Source organism: Aptenodytes patagonicus, chromosome 4 (assembly GCF_965638725.1).
Source record: "Aptenodytes patagonicus chromosome 4, bAptPat1.pri.cur, whole genome shotgun sequence".
Lineage (NCBI taxonomy): Eukaryota > Metazoa > Chordata > Aves > Sphenisciformes > Spheniscidae > Aptenodytes > Aptenodytes patagonicus.
Genome location: NC_134952.1, coordinates 71,349,029 through 71,364,225, shown reverse-complemented (window position 1 = coordinate 71,364,225; position 15,197 = coordinate 71,349,029). Strand labels below are relative to the sequence as shown.

The 15,197-nt window shown below is 38.1% G+C and overlaps 2 protein-coding genes across 14 annotated transcripts in view; one reads left to right on the top strand and one right to left on the bottom strand.

Moving 5' to 3' along the window:
• The window catches only part of IL15 (interleukin 15), a 55,610-nt gene that overhangs the window by 30,042 nt on the left and 10,371 nt on the right, over nt 1-15,197 (top strand). For 5 of the 9 annotated variants that reach the window (XM_076337149.1, XM_076337147.1, XM_076337148.1 and 2 more), the window contains 5 exons: nt 6,169-6,278; nt 8,526-8,607; nt 9,087-9,128; nt 10,159-10,302; nt 10,887-12,236. In XM_076337149.1, coding sequence (XP_076193264.1) covers nt 6,169-6,278; nt 8,526-8,607; nt 9,087-9,128; nt 10,159-10,302; nt 10,887-11,000 — 492 coding nt within the window. In that variant the 3' untranslated portion in view covers nt 11,001-12,236. Of the gene's footprint in view, nt 1-3,846; nt 3,868-6,168; nt 6,279-8,525; nt 8,608-9,086; nt 9,129-10,158; nt 10,303-10,886; nt 12,237-15,197 lie in introns of those variants that run through there. The other 4 variants (XM_076337153.1, XM_076337151.1, XM_076337152.1 and 1 more) reach the window with 2 other exon arrangements.
• LOC143159783 (uncharacterized) overlaps nt 12,433-15,197 on the bottom strand; it is a 64,887-nt gene continuing 62,122 nt past the window's right edge. For 3 of the 5 annotated variants that reach the window (XM_076337156.1, XM_076337159.1, XM_076337160.1), the window contains one exon: nt 12,433-12,499. The gene's annotated coding sequence lies outside the window, so the exon portion shown is untranslated. The remainder of the gene's footprint in view (nt 12,500-15,197) is intronic. The other 2 variants (XM_076337157.1, XM_076337158.1) reach the window with 2 other exon arrangements.

Sequence of the window (15,197 nt, the reverse complement as noted above, 5' to 3'; positions counted from 1 at the left end):
GGCTGCACCTATAGGTAGCATCTGTTACAGAGTTTCTTATTGTCTCAGAGTACATTAATGTGGTTCTCTGTTTTTATCTCTGAATTCTATCCCATCAGAATAAATACATTCTGACACTAATTCACATGCAGGGTTTTTTTTGTTTGTTTGTTTGCCTTTGGTAGTTCCCTTTAAACTGTCTAGCAGAACTTAGGAATGAAAGAGCAGTGAGGTCCTTCAGTGAGTCTGCTCCTTTGACTTGCACTGTTTTCCAGTATTTACTCCACAACAAGGCACTAAGAACATGCCTTTCCTCTAAAACTTACTCATGATCCATGAAAATTTGATTTCAGAATTACTTATTTAGGGGCTCAATACTGAAACATCTATCTAGTTCAGAAGTATTGCTTGCTTTATGGGCTCCATTCCTTCTTTAGTCACTTCCATTAGTTTATGAAATCTTTACTCTCCATGGCTTCTCTCCTGGGGGGGGGGGGGGGGGGAAGCTTTTTTTTTACAAGACTAGGATACAAATGGGAAAGCCATCTGGTTTTCTTCCCAATCTTATAGATTCTGACATTACAAATGCTCTCCCTGCTTCTGAGCATAGAGAAGGAGCTCAAATATTATGTACAATACACAACCTTAAATAGATGCAGCACTCTAGTTGTGTAGCTACTTGATGATTTGTCCCCTTGAAAGGGATTGCCCTAGCACAAGAGGACAGAACAATTAATTAGTGGAGACAACAAACACAGAACAGCAGAATAAGAGCCGTAAGATGAGATTTTTGTTGGGCGAGGAGGCAGAATTCTCTAAAGGAGGCTATAATTATTGTGGCAAAGGAGACACTGAAGGAGAAGAATTGCAGAAACAATACAAATGAATGGGTGTAGAACTCAGCTCTGCACAATGTAGACAGTACTTGAATATGGATCTGAAAAAAACACTTTATGCCTGAGATGTTGCTCAATAAAACATCCAAGGACTAGAGAGAGCTGGAGGTGATGGTACAATTTTAGAGGGAAATTTGTAGCAGTAACAGCAAAAAGAAGAGAATATTTACAGCCCTTTGTTGCACAAGAAGTAAAAGAGAAAGAGTTGAGGACGCACAACTGTAGAACAGGGCAGAAGTAGAGACTGACTAAAATAGGATAAATAATGTGCAAGAAGAGGTATATTGCACGAGAGAATGAAGATGAGAAATGGGCAGAAACAAAACATTGCATGGCAACAAATAAGGGAAGAGCAACACATCATACACACAAAAAAGAGAGGGAAGCCAGGAAGCCAAGGATGAACAAAAATGGAACACAGGGTGTCGCAAGAGAGAACAGTCTGAGGAGAATGATTTGCTTACAGGAGTAAGGAATGGAAGGACCAGTGATGCCTATCAGCACCGTTGAGACTAGCCAGAAAGCCCAGAGGCAAAAGGAGAAAGGACTGATCAAGAAAAAAGCTGTGTGCTAGAGGTCAGGAAGTTAGGGATAAATTGAGAGTAACCCAAAATTAAGCAGGTTAGACTTTGGTTTTTGGTTTTTTTTTGGGGGGGAGTGTTTTTTGCAAATAGTGATAGATTCTTCAGACATTCCAGGATTCTGAAAGAAATGAACATAAAGTTCTGGCAGGGGAACTTATTACTGAAGGATGAGCCACCGGTGTGATACAGTCATGAAGAAAACACTGGCACTAGCCATTTCCCTTTTTCCCATGGAAGATGAAAATATTAGCACCAGTTTCTAAATCCTTCATGAGATCTCAGTATCTTGTATGCTTCTGGTCACTTGTTTTCAAGAAAAATGAAGCAGATGAGGACTGCTAGGAAGATCATGGAAATGGAGGCAAATGATTTCAAGAGATTGCATAGTGTAATCGTAGTGGGTTGACACTACAGCTAAGCTGCCACCCAGTTGCTTCCTTACTCCCTGCCCCAGCCAGACAGGAGAGAGATCTGGAAGGGTGAAAGTGAGAAAAACTCAGGGATTGAGATAAAGGCAGTTTAATAAGTAATGAAAAAAAGATAACCCCCCCCCCAGTAATGCAAAAGCAAACACTCACCACCTCCCACCAGCAGACCAATGCCCATCCAGTCTCCGAGCGATGGTTACCTTTGAAAAACTCCCCCCCTCCTTTTAATGCTGAGTACGATGTTATATGGTATGATGTATCTTTTTGCTCAGTTTGGGTCAGCTGTCCTGGCCATGTTGTCTCTCAACCTCTTGTGCACCCCCAGCCTCCTCGCTGGGGGTGGTAGGGGAGAGCAGAGTGAGAAAAAGAGAAGGCCTTGCAAGCACTGTTCAGCAATAGCTAAAACATTGGTGAGTTATCCACACTGTTTTAGTCACAAATCTAAAACATAGCACCATACCAGCTACTACAAAGAAAATTAACTCCATCCTGACCAGACCTAGTGCAATAGTCTAGCAAAATAGAGGCTGAGAGAAGACTGCTGTCTACTTACTTATCAAATAGAGATCCCAGTGAAAGAAAGAGCTGTTTTAGACTGAAGAAGAGTATTGAAAGCATATGCACACGTAAACAAGAAGTGGTCAAGGACTTGTAGGTTCAGGATCTAAATTCTGTAACTAAGAATAAAAATACAGTTCAAAATAAGCAATAAAATGTAGTGGACCTTTGCAGATAAAATCAACTTGCACAGGAACTAAACTTTCCTAGTTATAAATATCACATCTCAAGGATTCACTGAGAAATTTATAAGCAAGTCTTAATAAAGAAGTTTAGATATACGGTATATAGACAAACCCATGTAATTTTAGCTTTCAGTACTTTCCTTCACGTGTAACTTAAATATTGTAAAGATCTATCAATATTTTCTTTTGACTTCTAGTTTTTGTGATAGCCAGACCAGCAAAATCAGCAACTCTTTCTGCCTTGTTAAAGAAAAGTTTTGTCATTTGCTTATACGTTTGCTTCTTTAAAGAGAAAAGAGTACTACTGTGGCTTTGATTTTACTCAGTGGTAGCTGCTCTTGAAGTGCTTCATTTTAACTTCATTATAAGAAAACAGCATTCTTTTTCCAGACAGATTATTGTGCATATCATAAGTCTCACTTGCATTTTGGAATAACATATATTCGCTTACAAAGGCTTCAATTCTTAACCTAGAGTTGCAGGTTATCAGGACACAAGCTACAGACAAAAATGTGTATGTATTTAAATATGAGCTGCTGCCTCGTCCAAAGTTCAAGCTTCCATAAAACAAGAGTAAGTATCAGAGACGTTATGAAGACAGAGAGGAATTGGTTAATGATTAAACAGTGTAAGAAATGAAAAACTGACACTAGCCAAAGGAAATTTTTAAATTACAGCAACGTGTGTTCAAGGCAGGAGAATAATTTGTCAAAGCGTGTAAGTGAACTAACATTCCTTGTGCTGTTGAATAATAGTTTGGATGAAATAATTAAGAAATTCAGTTAGAAAACGGCCCCGAATTGCTGAAAGGAATGTGTTAGGTGATCTACTGGACATTAAGAACCTCTTTCTCTATAAACAAATGGAATACCCTTTAGAGTATGCATGTTCTCTATTAATTCTAAAAACTAAGCTTTTATTTTAAATTAGCAATGATTATTTCATTACAATAAAAGTTACCTACCATATTTAAGAAAATCAAAGATCAAGACAACTTCATTAATCATTAAGAACACAGTGTTCCATTGTCATCACAATGAACAATTATTAAAAAAAGGAAACAAATGACAACTAATGATAACCCTGGCCCATTATTCATTAGGTACTGTAATGTATTATTTTCCTCACCTTGAACACTTTGTTCTACAGCATAAATTTGACAATGCATTTGGACTGGAACTCCCTCTCAAATCAGCTTTTTAAGGCCCTGTAATAGTAATTATGAAACACAAAGCTGGTAAGTCATTTTATAGAATAGCTAAAGGGGGCTTATAAAAAAAGATGGCGGCAAACTTTTTGGCAGGGCCTGTTGCGACAGGACAAGGAGGAATGGCTTTAAACTAAAGGGGGGTAGATTTAGACTAGATATAAGGAAGAAATTTTTGACGCTGAGGGTGGTGAAGCACTGGCACAGGTTGCCCAGAGAGGTGGTGGATGCCCCATCCCTGGAAACATTCCAGGTCAGGTTGGAGGGGGCTCTGAGCAACCTGATCTAGTTGAAGATGTCCCTGCCCACGGCAGGGGGGTTGGACTAGATGACCTTTAGAGGTCCCTTCCAGCCCAAACTATTCTATGATTCTATAAGTGCTTATGGACCCAACATAAGTCTTTCATATTTTCATTTGTAGCCACCTCATCTCATTTGGTAAAAACTGGCTTGTAAGATGATCAAAATGTTTACCTACTGTAAAATGTTTCTAAAACATTTTAAATAATTTTAAAAAATTTAAACATGGGATTAAAACATGTTTTCTTCAGCTGTATCCAACAAATCAGATTTTAAATTTCTTTAAATGTACTTTGAGTTTCCCCATAAGGTTACTTTTGAACTTCAGTTAAATAAAAGAAAAAAGCCAAAAAACAAAATAGAATATTTTTTAAGGATTGGCAAATCAAATCAAAACAGTTAGTATGCAGATTTAAAAAAAAAAAACCAAACACACCACCATGACAAATTTCAGATCAAACATTAACTGTGGAAATGTTACAGCCTTTCTGTCATACTGTAACAAAATGATTTAGCTCTTTTGACCATAGCCAAGCAGTTAATATTTCTTTCCCATTAAATTCTTGTATGTTTGGAAAATATTTATTATATTTATATATATAATATTTTGGTTTTAATACTCACATATTTTCGATTTCCATTTGTTGTGGAAACAGTAACAGGTTGAGCTTTGTTTTTAGACACGCTTTGGGTAACAATAACACAGCATGTTCCATACTGAAATAGTTCAGAAGATGGATGAGATATTACTTGCTCTGGCCTTACTTTAATTTAGATTATCTATTTATCATTCATTTACATACTTCTTATTTAACAGGTTTTGGACACACACAGGTGATAAAAGGGACTGGCACTGCTTTCCATTATTGAGTGTGGAATTTATGTAGTAATTAGGTTACTACGCTATTTTGGCTATATCTTTGGGTTTTGGAAACAAAATAATTGCAATGTATTTAAAACATTTTCCATTGAAGAGAGTAACAAATATTTGTTACAAATACTCTTCAGAAGTTCCCTGTACACGTAAGTATCACTCTCCTGGCTTTGCCAGTAGATGCTTTAATAACAGGTGGCTTTCGGCAAGTTAGCTGCAAACCTGACAATGTATGGATTGACCTCCCATTTTCGTATTTTTACCACTGCACTTTACAGTGCTAGCTCTTGTTTTATTATGTTCTCTGGTCCATTTTTAAATATTCGCTTGCAAGTTAGTACGTAAATAAACTACTGCTAAAGAAACGTCGTTTGAGTCAGTTAATATAAAAGTGTTGCACATATGATAAGAAATAAAACCTTGGATCAGAAGCACAGTTGCAGATAATTAACCTAGCTCTGTGAAGGAACTGTATCAGCTTAAATCAAAAGGCTTGTGACTTTGGAACAAAGACTCCCAGGCTGTGCATAGTGAAACGTTTGCTGATGGTCAATGCACAGCTCTCACCTCCTCCTTATTTCCAGTTGCCAGACTCCACTGACAGAATTCTTAAATGCATCACTTCCTACTATTAGATGTACGTACACTATGTAAAGAAGTATAAATATATATTATATCTAAATACTATATTTAAGATCTATACACATAACTATAGCATTTGATGTATTCGATGCAGAGCTTCGTATATATGCAACCACACTATCGTAGGTAATGTTATAGTTGTAGGTAATTCATAGAATTTGGGTGGCAAAAGGTAGCCAGGAGAAAGATCTCCAGGACAGAAAACAAAACAAAAGTTCTTTATGTTGTCCCTGCATTAAATTGCAGTCTGCAGTATGAACAGATAAATAAATAGGGAGCCCAGGATGAGTTCAGATTTTTGCAATGTGTCTTCGGCATCTGATTTTCTACCAACTGTTTTGTAAAGTGACTATATATTTCTGCAAGTTACAAATCAGTTGGTCTTTCAATCTACACACAACAGGTAGTCTTGTCTTGATTGGATGTCTTGTCAAATTGGTTAATTAAGTCAGTACTAAAGCAAAATTCTGTGAAATCAGATTGTGACAAGCTATCATCTTGGTTGTGTCTTTCAGAAAACACACCTGAAAAGTATTTGTCTGCAGTATCAGCTGTATCTTCTTCTGAACAGCCATTTCTTTTGCCTTTTAAAGAATGAGATGGGACTAATCATCTTCTTCCTATGGTAACTACAAAGTCAATGTTAATTAGATAGTAAATACAAATTATTTGTTTTTACTATTACAGCTGTTACTTGTCTCCAGTTGCTTTAGAGAGTGGTTCCTCTCCTGCCATGATATGCAGTCCCCCATTGCTTCATAGGCCACGGTGCCTTACTTTATTCTGTCTTTAACTAGGTTCAGTCTGGTCAAGAATGCATCTTGGCCCTAATCGTTGTGATAACCCTCAAGTTGTTGGAATTGTTGCATTTAAAGGCCTCCATCAATTGCCGTGTGTCTTTGCAATGAAAAAACCACCACATGTGAACATTTTTAAATATGTATGCTGAATTGTGTGTATGAGACACCTCCTTCCATTCTCACTCCAGTTTCCTGTCTTAGAAAACTGGCCCTGCTTCTAGGGCCTGCACACCCCACTTGTTTTCTCCTTGTCCCCCTTCAGTCAAATCTCTTCGCTAAGGTCTGTGTGGTGGGTTGACCCCGGCTGGATGCCAGGTGGCCACCAAAGCCACTCTATCACTCCCATCCTCAGCTGGACAGGGAGAGATCATTCACCAATTACCCTCACAGGCAAAACAGACTGGACTTGGGGAAATTAGTTTAATTTATTACCAATCAAATCAGAGTAGGGTAATGAGAAAATAAAACCTAAATCTTAAAACACCTTCCCCCCACCCCTCCCTTCTTCCTGGGCTCAACTTCACTCCTGATTTTCTCTACCTCCTCCCCACCAGCGGTGCAGGGGGACAGGGAATGGGCGTTGTGGTCAGTTTATCACACGTTGTCTCTGCTGCTCCTTCCTCCTCGGGGGAGGACTCCTCACACTCTTCCCCTGCTCCAGCGTGGGGTCCCTCCCATAAGAGACAGTCCTCCACGAGCTTCTCCAACGTGAGTCCTTCCCACGGGCTGCAGTTCTTCATGAACTGCTCCAGCGTGGGTCCCTTCCACAGGGTGCAGTCCTTCAGGAACAGACCGCTCCAGTGTGGGTCCCCCATGGGGTCACAAGTCCTGCCAGCAAACCTGTTCCAGCGTGAGGTCCTCCACAGGCTGCAGGTGGATATCTGCTCCACCGTGGACCTCCATGGGCTGCAGGGGGACAGCCTGCCTCACCATGGTCTTCACCACAGGCTGCAGGGGAATCTCTGCTCTGGCACCTGGAGCGCTGCCTCCTCCCCCTCCTTCTTCACTGACCTTGGTGTCTGCAGAGTTGTTTCTCTCACATGTTCTCACTCCTCTCCTTGGCTGTAGTTGCTCATTTTTCCCCTTCTTAAATATGTTATCCCAGAGGCGCTACCACCGTCACTGACTGGCTCGGCCAGTGGCGGGTCCGTCTTGGAGCTGGCTGGCATTGGCTCTATCGGACATGGAGGAAGCTTCTAGCAGCTTCTCACAGAAGCCACCCCTGTAGCCCCCCCCGCTACCAAAACCTTGCCATGCAAACCCAATACAGTCTGATATTTCTTCTCTCTCTCTCCCCCTGGTGAAAACATGGTAAGTGTCCTCTGGTTCTTGTTATAAACACCTTTTTTTCCTTTCTCAAAAATCTTGTAATTTTTGATTCTTTTGTTAAGGCTTAAATGTTTAACAACTGCTTGTTTTAAACCAGCTTCCCAAAACAATTGGTCTGTCTTTCCCTACATTGTTGTATATTATTTATAGTACAGCAGTACTGAACGGCATCCAAATTAAGGGTCCAAGCAGGGACATGTTAAAACTGCAATTCACATTCCAAAAATCTTCCAAGGAGAAAGAAATCTTCCTTCTACCCTTTAGTGGTTCACTTTGAGCAAAATCTTGTCCATAGCAGGAGGAAGCTTTCCTGTACACAAAACATTACATCTAAAATGACAAATAATATTTCTACAGGGCTTAAGGTGGAAATTCCATAGTAGCAGGGGAGGAAATTTTCAGTATAAGAGACTTTGAAATTTGTGATTATTTTGTATACTTTAAAAGAATTGTAGGTATTTTACATTAAGTAGTTGAACCTTTCTCTTGCATTACGTTCTGTAAAACTGGCCTTTTTAAAAAACACATTGTTTATACAGTGTGTGACTCTGAGATACAGTTTTAATGTATCTGTATGATTTTATGATTTGTCAAATATACTTGCCCCACACATTTACCATATGTATATATACATGTAAACAATGTGTCTATAGTATCTTAATAATCTCTGACACTTTTTTCAGCATAAACATTGTGTATACCTACTGTTTAGCCTAATGGTGACCGGTTTTCTTCTGTTCTAGTGCTTATGTACCAAAGACAGCAGCAGGTCATTGCAAGTGGGCAGAAGTTCTGAAAGATTTGGAGCAGATCAAGACATCCAAAGTAAGTTCATAAAAAAGTCAGCATTTCATGTAAGCATAGGAGCAGACATAATTAAATATTTAGCACTGTACTCAGCTAAGAAGTGTCAGTGACAGGGAGCAGGAAAAGGGATGGTGTTTGTATAATGCTGTTTCATGGGTGGAAGCAAGGGAATAGAAGGTTAAAAGGAATTGGAGTTGACCAAATACTGGGGACTCTAGAATTAAATATTATTTCCTTTCTCACTTTTTTCTAAGAAAAGGGGCAGTGGGCTTGGGAGTTAGGTCCTTCAGAGAAAGTATTGTGGGGCTCGATTCTGATGAGTCCTCCTCACAGTGAAGCCCATCCTGCAGGTTACTAGGTGACTTTAAGATCCCCTGCCTTGCCGGGGATGGATTGGGCCTTTGAACTTGGAGCTAATCCCTGTCTTGCAGAGTTAGCTTTATTATCTCTAAATCTGTTAGTTAATGTTCATAATTGTAACTCTTGTTTTCTTCTAGGACATTGATGTCAGTTTATATACTGCAAACACAGATGAGGATGTAAGTAAACTCGAAATTTGACCACAACTGGTCTAATACGGTAGCTTCATTTCTTTACTAGCAACTTTCTTCTAAGGCAGCCTTGATCTAATTTGAGAAAAGTTTCAGAAATCAAATAATTTGCCTTGAAAGTAACAGTTCTGTTAGTAAAGTACTTATGATAAATTACGTAAGCAGGTATTAATTATTTTTATTGAATCACCTGCTATTAAAATTAATCAATTAAAAGGGATGATCCCAAATGATCTTATTAAAGGAAACACTGCTAAAATAATGTTGGTATTCATTTGTAATTTGAGGGAGGAAAAAAGTGACAAAGAAAATACTTCCAAAGATGATTATTTAACACCATGCAATACTTAATGGAATAAAATACTGGAGAAGTGGAATATGGAGAGTAATTGTCAGCATCTACCTGTGCATTTCTCTGCTTTTGCCAGCTGCACACACATTCTCTTAGCTGAACTGAGCCAGAGAGGTTAATCCATTGTAATGGCTGATTTAATACCGGGTAATGTCAGGAAGATTTTCTTTAAGTGGGACAGTCTGATGTGAAAGTCAGACAACCTGGGACTTATTCTTGGCTTTATTGTTGACTTGATGGAGAAATCAGTACCTCTGCTTCTTTTTCTTTAATTGGTGAAATACAGATAATATCTACTCTCTCTTCTCCCCTACCTAGCTACCCTCCCCTCCCCTATTCTGAATTCAGATCTCTGAATGAAAGTGCTAGAACTACTAAGAATAATACTAATTTAATTCCACTATGTTTAATTATATCCCAAATTCCTATCCTAATTAAATATTTTTCTGTGTTCTGCATCAAGACACTATGTTTCACCTCATCTTAGCAAATTGGCTGGCCTTTATGCTGTCAGCTCTCACAGCCAATCTTTGGAGATATTTAAAAGTATTTGAATAGTAAGAAGAGATAGCCAGTAAATAAAAATCAGCCACTTCGTGGTAAATTATATCTTACATTCACTTATTCCTATTTAATCATAAAACTATTACTACTTCATTTTTTCAGAAAGAATGCCAAGAACCTGTAATAAGATGCTTTTTCTTAGAGATGAAAGTGATTCTTCAAGAATGTCGTATCAAAAATTGTAGTAAAACACAGGATGTATTGAACATATGCAAAAATGGAAATGCAAGCTTAGAAAAGAACAAGGTAAGCGACACCAACAGTCTGTGGAAAAAAGGCAAATCAAAAGAGTTTCTTCAGTAGCAGAAATACCTCTTTTGTTATATAAAAGGTGGGATGGTACAGATGAAAGCAAATGGGATCCAGCAACCTGTACATATACCAATGAAAAAGCTACACATATAATGATGAAAAAGCAGAATTTAGTGTTTTTTAGAAAACCACTTTCAGGATTCCCATCAAAGCAAACACTTTTGACTGGGCATGCATACATACATCAGGGTGTTTGAATGTGTATGTATAAATAACAGTGTGTAACTTCAGTATCTAAAGTCAGGTATGCTCAGACACATACAGAAAAGTATCCCAATCTTCAAAGGGACAGCCACATGCATCTCTCACTGAAGTGCTGTATCTTTGAGAGCTGATCCTACTCAGAAAGCAACCCAGGAACTGCACAGAACATAAGTACCGTGGAAGCCTCCAGCAATGCTTTCTTGTAGCCATTGACTGCATTGGAAATATTCACAAAAACAGGACAAACAAGGGTTAGTTTTCTATCAGAACAAATAGATCAGTATCCTGCTTTACTATTGCATTTTCTTTTTCAGTTGAATTCCACAACATCAGCAAAATGCAAAGAATGTGAAGAGTATGATGAAAAAAATTTTACAGAATTTATACAGAGTTTTGTAAAGGTTATACAGAAGGAATGCAAACACTGACCAAAAGACACAAGCTGGGAACCAAGACTCTTCCACGAACATCCTCAGAGAAATTAGATTATTGCCAGCAATAAACTGGAAAGTATATCACTTACAATCCTACTTACACAGCATAACACGTAAACAAAGAATAATAAAATCCCTGAAATTCACAATGTATTCATAACCGAATACACACAAATGATATTACTTATGAAATACAAATGAAAGGAATGTAACAGGGTTTAAAGCTTCTTTTTGACTTAAAGTGTCTTTGTTTTTTGGTAAATCCATCAGAAAAGAAATCCTGCCTAACTTACCAACATTCCAACAAAATTCTTTAAGAAGATCTCGGGATATTTGCAGTGGGAACCTCCTCATGAACATCAGTTCAGGGCTAAGCGAATGGGGTTTCAGAGAAAAGCTCTTCTATTATTAGTATTAATATAAATTTATCATACCCTGTTAAAGTATTTGGCTATAGCTATTTTTGTTATCTGAAATCTATCCCTTTACTATCTGTGCTCCTAGAAGATCCTAGCTCATCTCTCACTTTTGTTGTTAGTCATGTCTGACAGTTTTTCCTTGCTATTTTTCTTCTCGTTAACTTTCCTTCAACGAACTAGTGTCAAAACACAAGCTGAGGCCTGTTTGTCTTAAAGGTCTGTTGGCTATCTCTTAATATATTTATTTGTACTATGGTTTTCAGGTAAACCCAATTACTTGTTTTACCTAAGAATTCAAAGTAAAAAATTAGAATATTTATTTAAAGATTCTTCCTTGCCTTTTTTCCCTTTTGTACAATGGTAGCATAAGGGTATTAAAAATTATCTCCAGCCTTCTCAACAGACGGTAATGCTGGTGCTTGGTTCCACTGTCCAACGACAGAACAGGCTTTGTTAGTTCATTTGTTACCTCTGACACAGGCACTACCTTAGTCATTATGGTAATTACTACAGTTCCTTCAGCAATTACCAAAGAAAGATTTCAATCTAAATTTCAACCAAAGAAAAGTAGCGTAAATTTCAGTCTCTGAATAAAGGAGGTGACCAAGTCTGTTACGCACTTAAAAAAAATAATTCTATGTGGTAGAAATCTTTCCTATGTAGCAGAGTTTGTAACTTTGGTCACCTTTTGGGATAAGAACTTTGAAGGCAGGAATCACTTTTGATCAGTTATTGGAATGTATTTCTAAGACTCAATGCAAAGTCACCTGTCCCCTGGTAGTTCTGAAATGTTGCACAGTCTTCTTTCAGCTCTTTCTAAAGTAACTGCTTTTTTCATGATTCATAACCATGTCATACCAACTGCTATCCATAATAAGTAATTCTTTCGTCCAGACAGCTCCATTTCTCCATCTTCATTTGATAAATGGCTGAGTCATTCAGCTGTCCGCTTAGGAGGAAGGAAGTCTCAATCTCATTATGGCAACACACACACTGCTTGGTACTCCCTTATTGTTGGGTTACTCCCAACAGTCAATCATCTTCAGCACTCTGAGGAGCTGAATCTCCAGTAAACTACAAGAGAAAGAACATAAATGTGAGCACAGTGAATGTCATCTTCCAGGTGACTTATAGACTAACTGATTGGTAAATTCATAAGCACATTGATATCAGGATTAAACAATGGCAGAGGTATCACAGAAGAAATAAACAAATTATTTGCGACTGCAAAACATCAATGAAAGAAGTGTTTATTACATAGTTTGGATGAAGTAAACTGGTCCTACATTTTAAATTTTTCCTTAAAACAATGGTATGCATTGAATATGATTTTCTCCTGCCTGATGTCACGTGTATAGGCAAGGTAATACCGAGTTACAACTGTGGTCTTTAATCAAAGAGGTAACGGGATTTTCCTTATTTCTAGCTGTGAGGGAGCTTGAGACACAGCCCAGCAGTATTCGTGATGGGAGAAACAAACAGCTCCTTTGCTCAGATAGTTTTCTTTATCTTGGCCATTGTGAAAATTGGTTCCCTGATTAATTTTATTCTGATTTTTATTAAATCATTTACCAGTGGCAAGTATGTTAAATACTGTGAATTTGTCTTTCCAAAAGAATATTGCTAAGTCTGTGTCCACTCAGCTTGCCACCCCGTTAGCCACTTTCTATTGGACATTGGCCAAATCTCTTTTATTTTGTTTCACTTCCACCTGTTCCAGATGCATATTGTAGAACCAAAAAAGGCCATTGGCTAATCTGGTTCTCCAGTATTTCTCCTGGGGTTTTCGTTTTTCCTGAGAGCTAAGCTGCCAAATGAAAGCTTTACTGCATCCTGAATCCTATGGTTATAAGAAATGATCAGTATAAAAGATGGACTAAATTAAGGCCAGGTTGGTATTTTTTTTAGTGAGGTAATTCATACATATCCCAGAGGAAAAGATTCAATATGACTAAGATATGCATGAATCTGATATGACTTGTTAGTACTGCAGGCAGAACAGCAAAAACTAATTCAGGGTGCCTACTTTTGAAGTAATCATCCCTAGGTTGAGGAAGATATTTCTTCTACACAAGGTCTAGTCATTTGTGTGGCATTTACTATCTAATCTTTTCCAACTACTGTTGGTAAATGTTAAGAAAAAGATCAATACTGTATTTTCTCCAATTAATCCAACTCAGTTTGGGACTAAGGTGACTCATAGCAGAGTGTTTCTATGTTCAGAAAAAGAAATAACTCTACCTTTTGACACCAGAAGAGAAGAATAATGCTCTTCCACAGAATTTTTGGACTACATAATTCTGTTCCTGACTTTGCAATAATTTAAAATCTATTTTTCCTTTCCTTTCCTGGTATTCAGTATCCATATTTCTGTCTATACTTTAACAGGATAACGCAAGTAGCTCTAGTGCAGATGATGTCTGACATCCTCTGCCTTCTTGTTGTTTTATTAGACCCTGAAGATAAATATTGGTTGCTCATCAATAGAACATTGCCTCCAGTGGCTCCGAATATTTGAGCACCTGTTGATCATGTACTGTGCAGGTAGTTTCACAGGAGACATTTGAAAGTCCTCACAGTTTAAAGTCACTTCTGGATCAGCATCAGTTTATTTATACAAGGACTATTAGCTATAATACTTATAGCTATAATATAATTACAACACATAAGAGAATTTAACCTATGATTTCTGCAGTCCAGATTTTCTTTTAAGCAGTCCATCTACACTGCATGATCAATAGATTTCAGCTTCTGCAATGTCCAACTGTCTTTTACAATTAGAGGGCACAGTACGTCTTATCAATTTCATTTCCCTAGTAGACATTTGGACCTTAAAAGTAGTATCTGACAGTTTCCTCACAATTTTTTAAGTCAGTTCAATTTCTGACTAAGGTTATACAGTGATTTAATTAAGCTAGTAATATGGCATTATCACTGTTGAGTACACTGAAGGAGTATTCTCCTCTGATACCCAGAGTAAGCTTTTACATCCTAAGTGGCCCTTCTTAGGCATTTACCTATGTGGATGCATAAGTCTGTAATAATTAATGACTGCCCAGAGGTAGTGTTCCATTTGTCTCTTCTTTAAGCAAGGAGATGCTATTTTAATGGGCAAGATGCCTTCAGTGAGAAGCCAGCAGCCGTGGGAACCTTGAGAGCAAGCAAAGGGCAGGCTAATAAGAGTGCTGCAGGTCTACAGCTGCTGGTCTGTTTTGCCCAGACAGAAACAGGTGACTCCTCATTTGACATGAGTGGTGGTATGAGTGGTTTCATGTTTTTCTCCATTCACATCCCCTTTTAAGGGATTGATATAAGTGTTCATTTGCTAGTTCATTTGGAAATGAGAACTTTCTGAAAGCTAGAATCATTAACGGTAGTGGAAAAAGACAAATTCTGAACTGCAGCTACCTATCTTGTTGGGAGCTTCACTGTTTTGGGGAAAATGTAAAAAAAGGTGATTCTTTGCCTGCAGTGAAGTAGCTGGGGGCTCAGCAGCAATTTCAGATTATCCGTCTTGTTCATATGGCTATGTGAGGAAAATAATAGTTAGAAACATACTTTAGGATCCATTCCAGCTCCATGTGGCAAAAGCTCAGAGAGACAATGAACATTTGAGTCAGTCAGCCCAATGTACAGCGGTAACTCTTAGAAAGGAGGGCAAACAGTGTATTTGCTATGTGTATCAACAGGCATTCTTTATAGCTAAAGCAGGGTTTCAACTGCTTCAACCCTTCAACCGAGGGTCCAGATCCAAAGTTTAATAGAAGCCAAG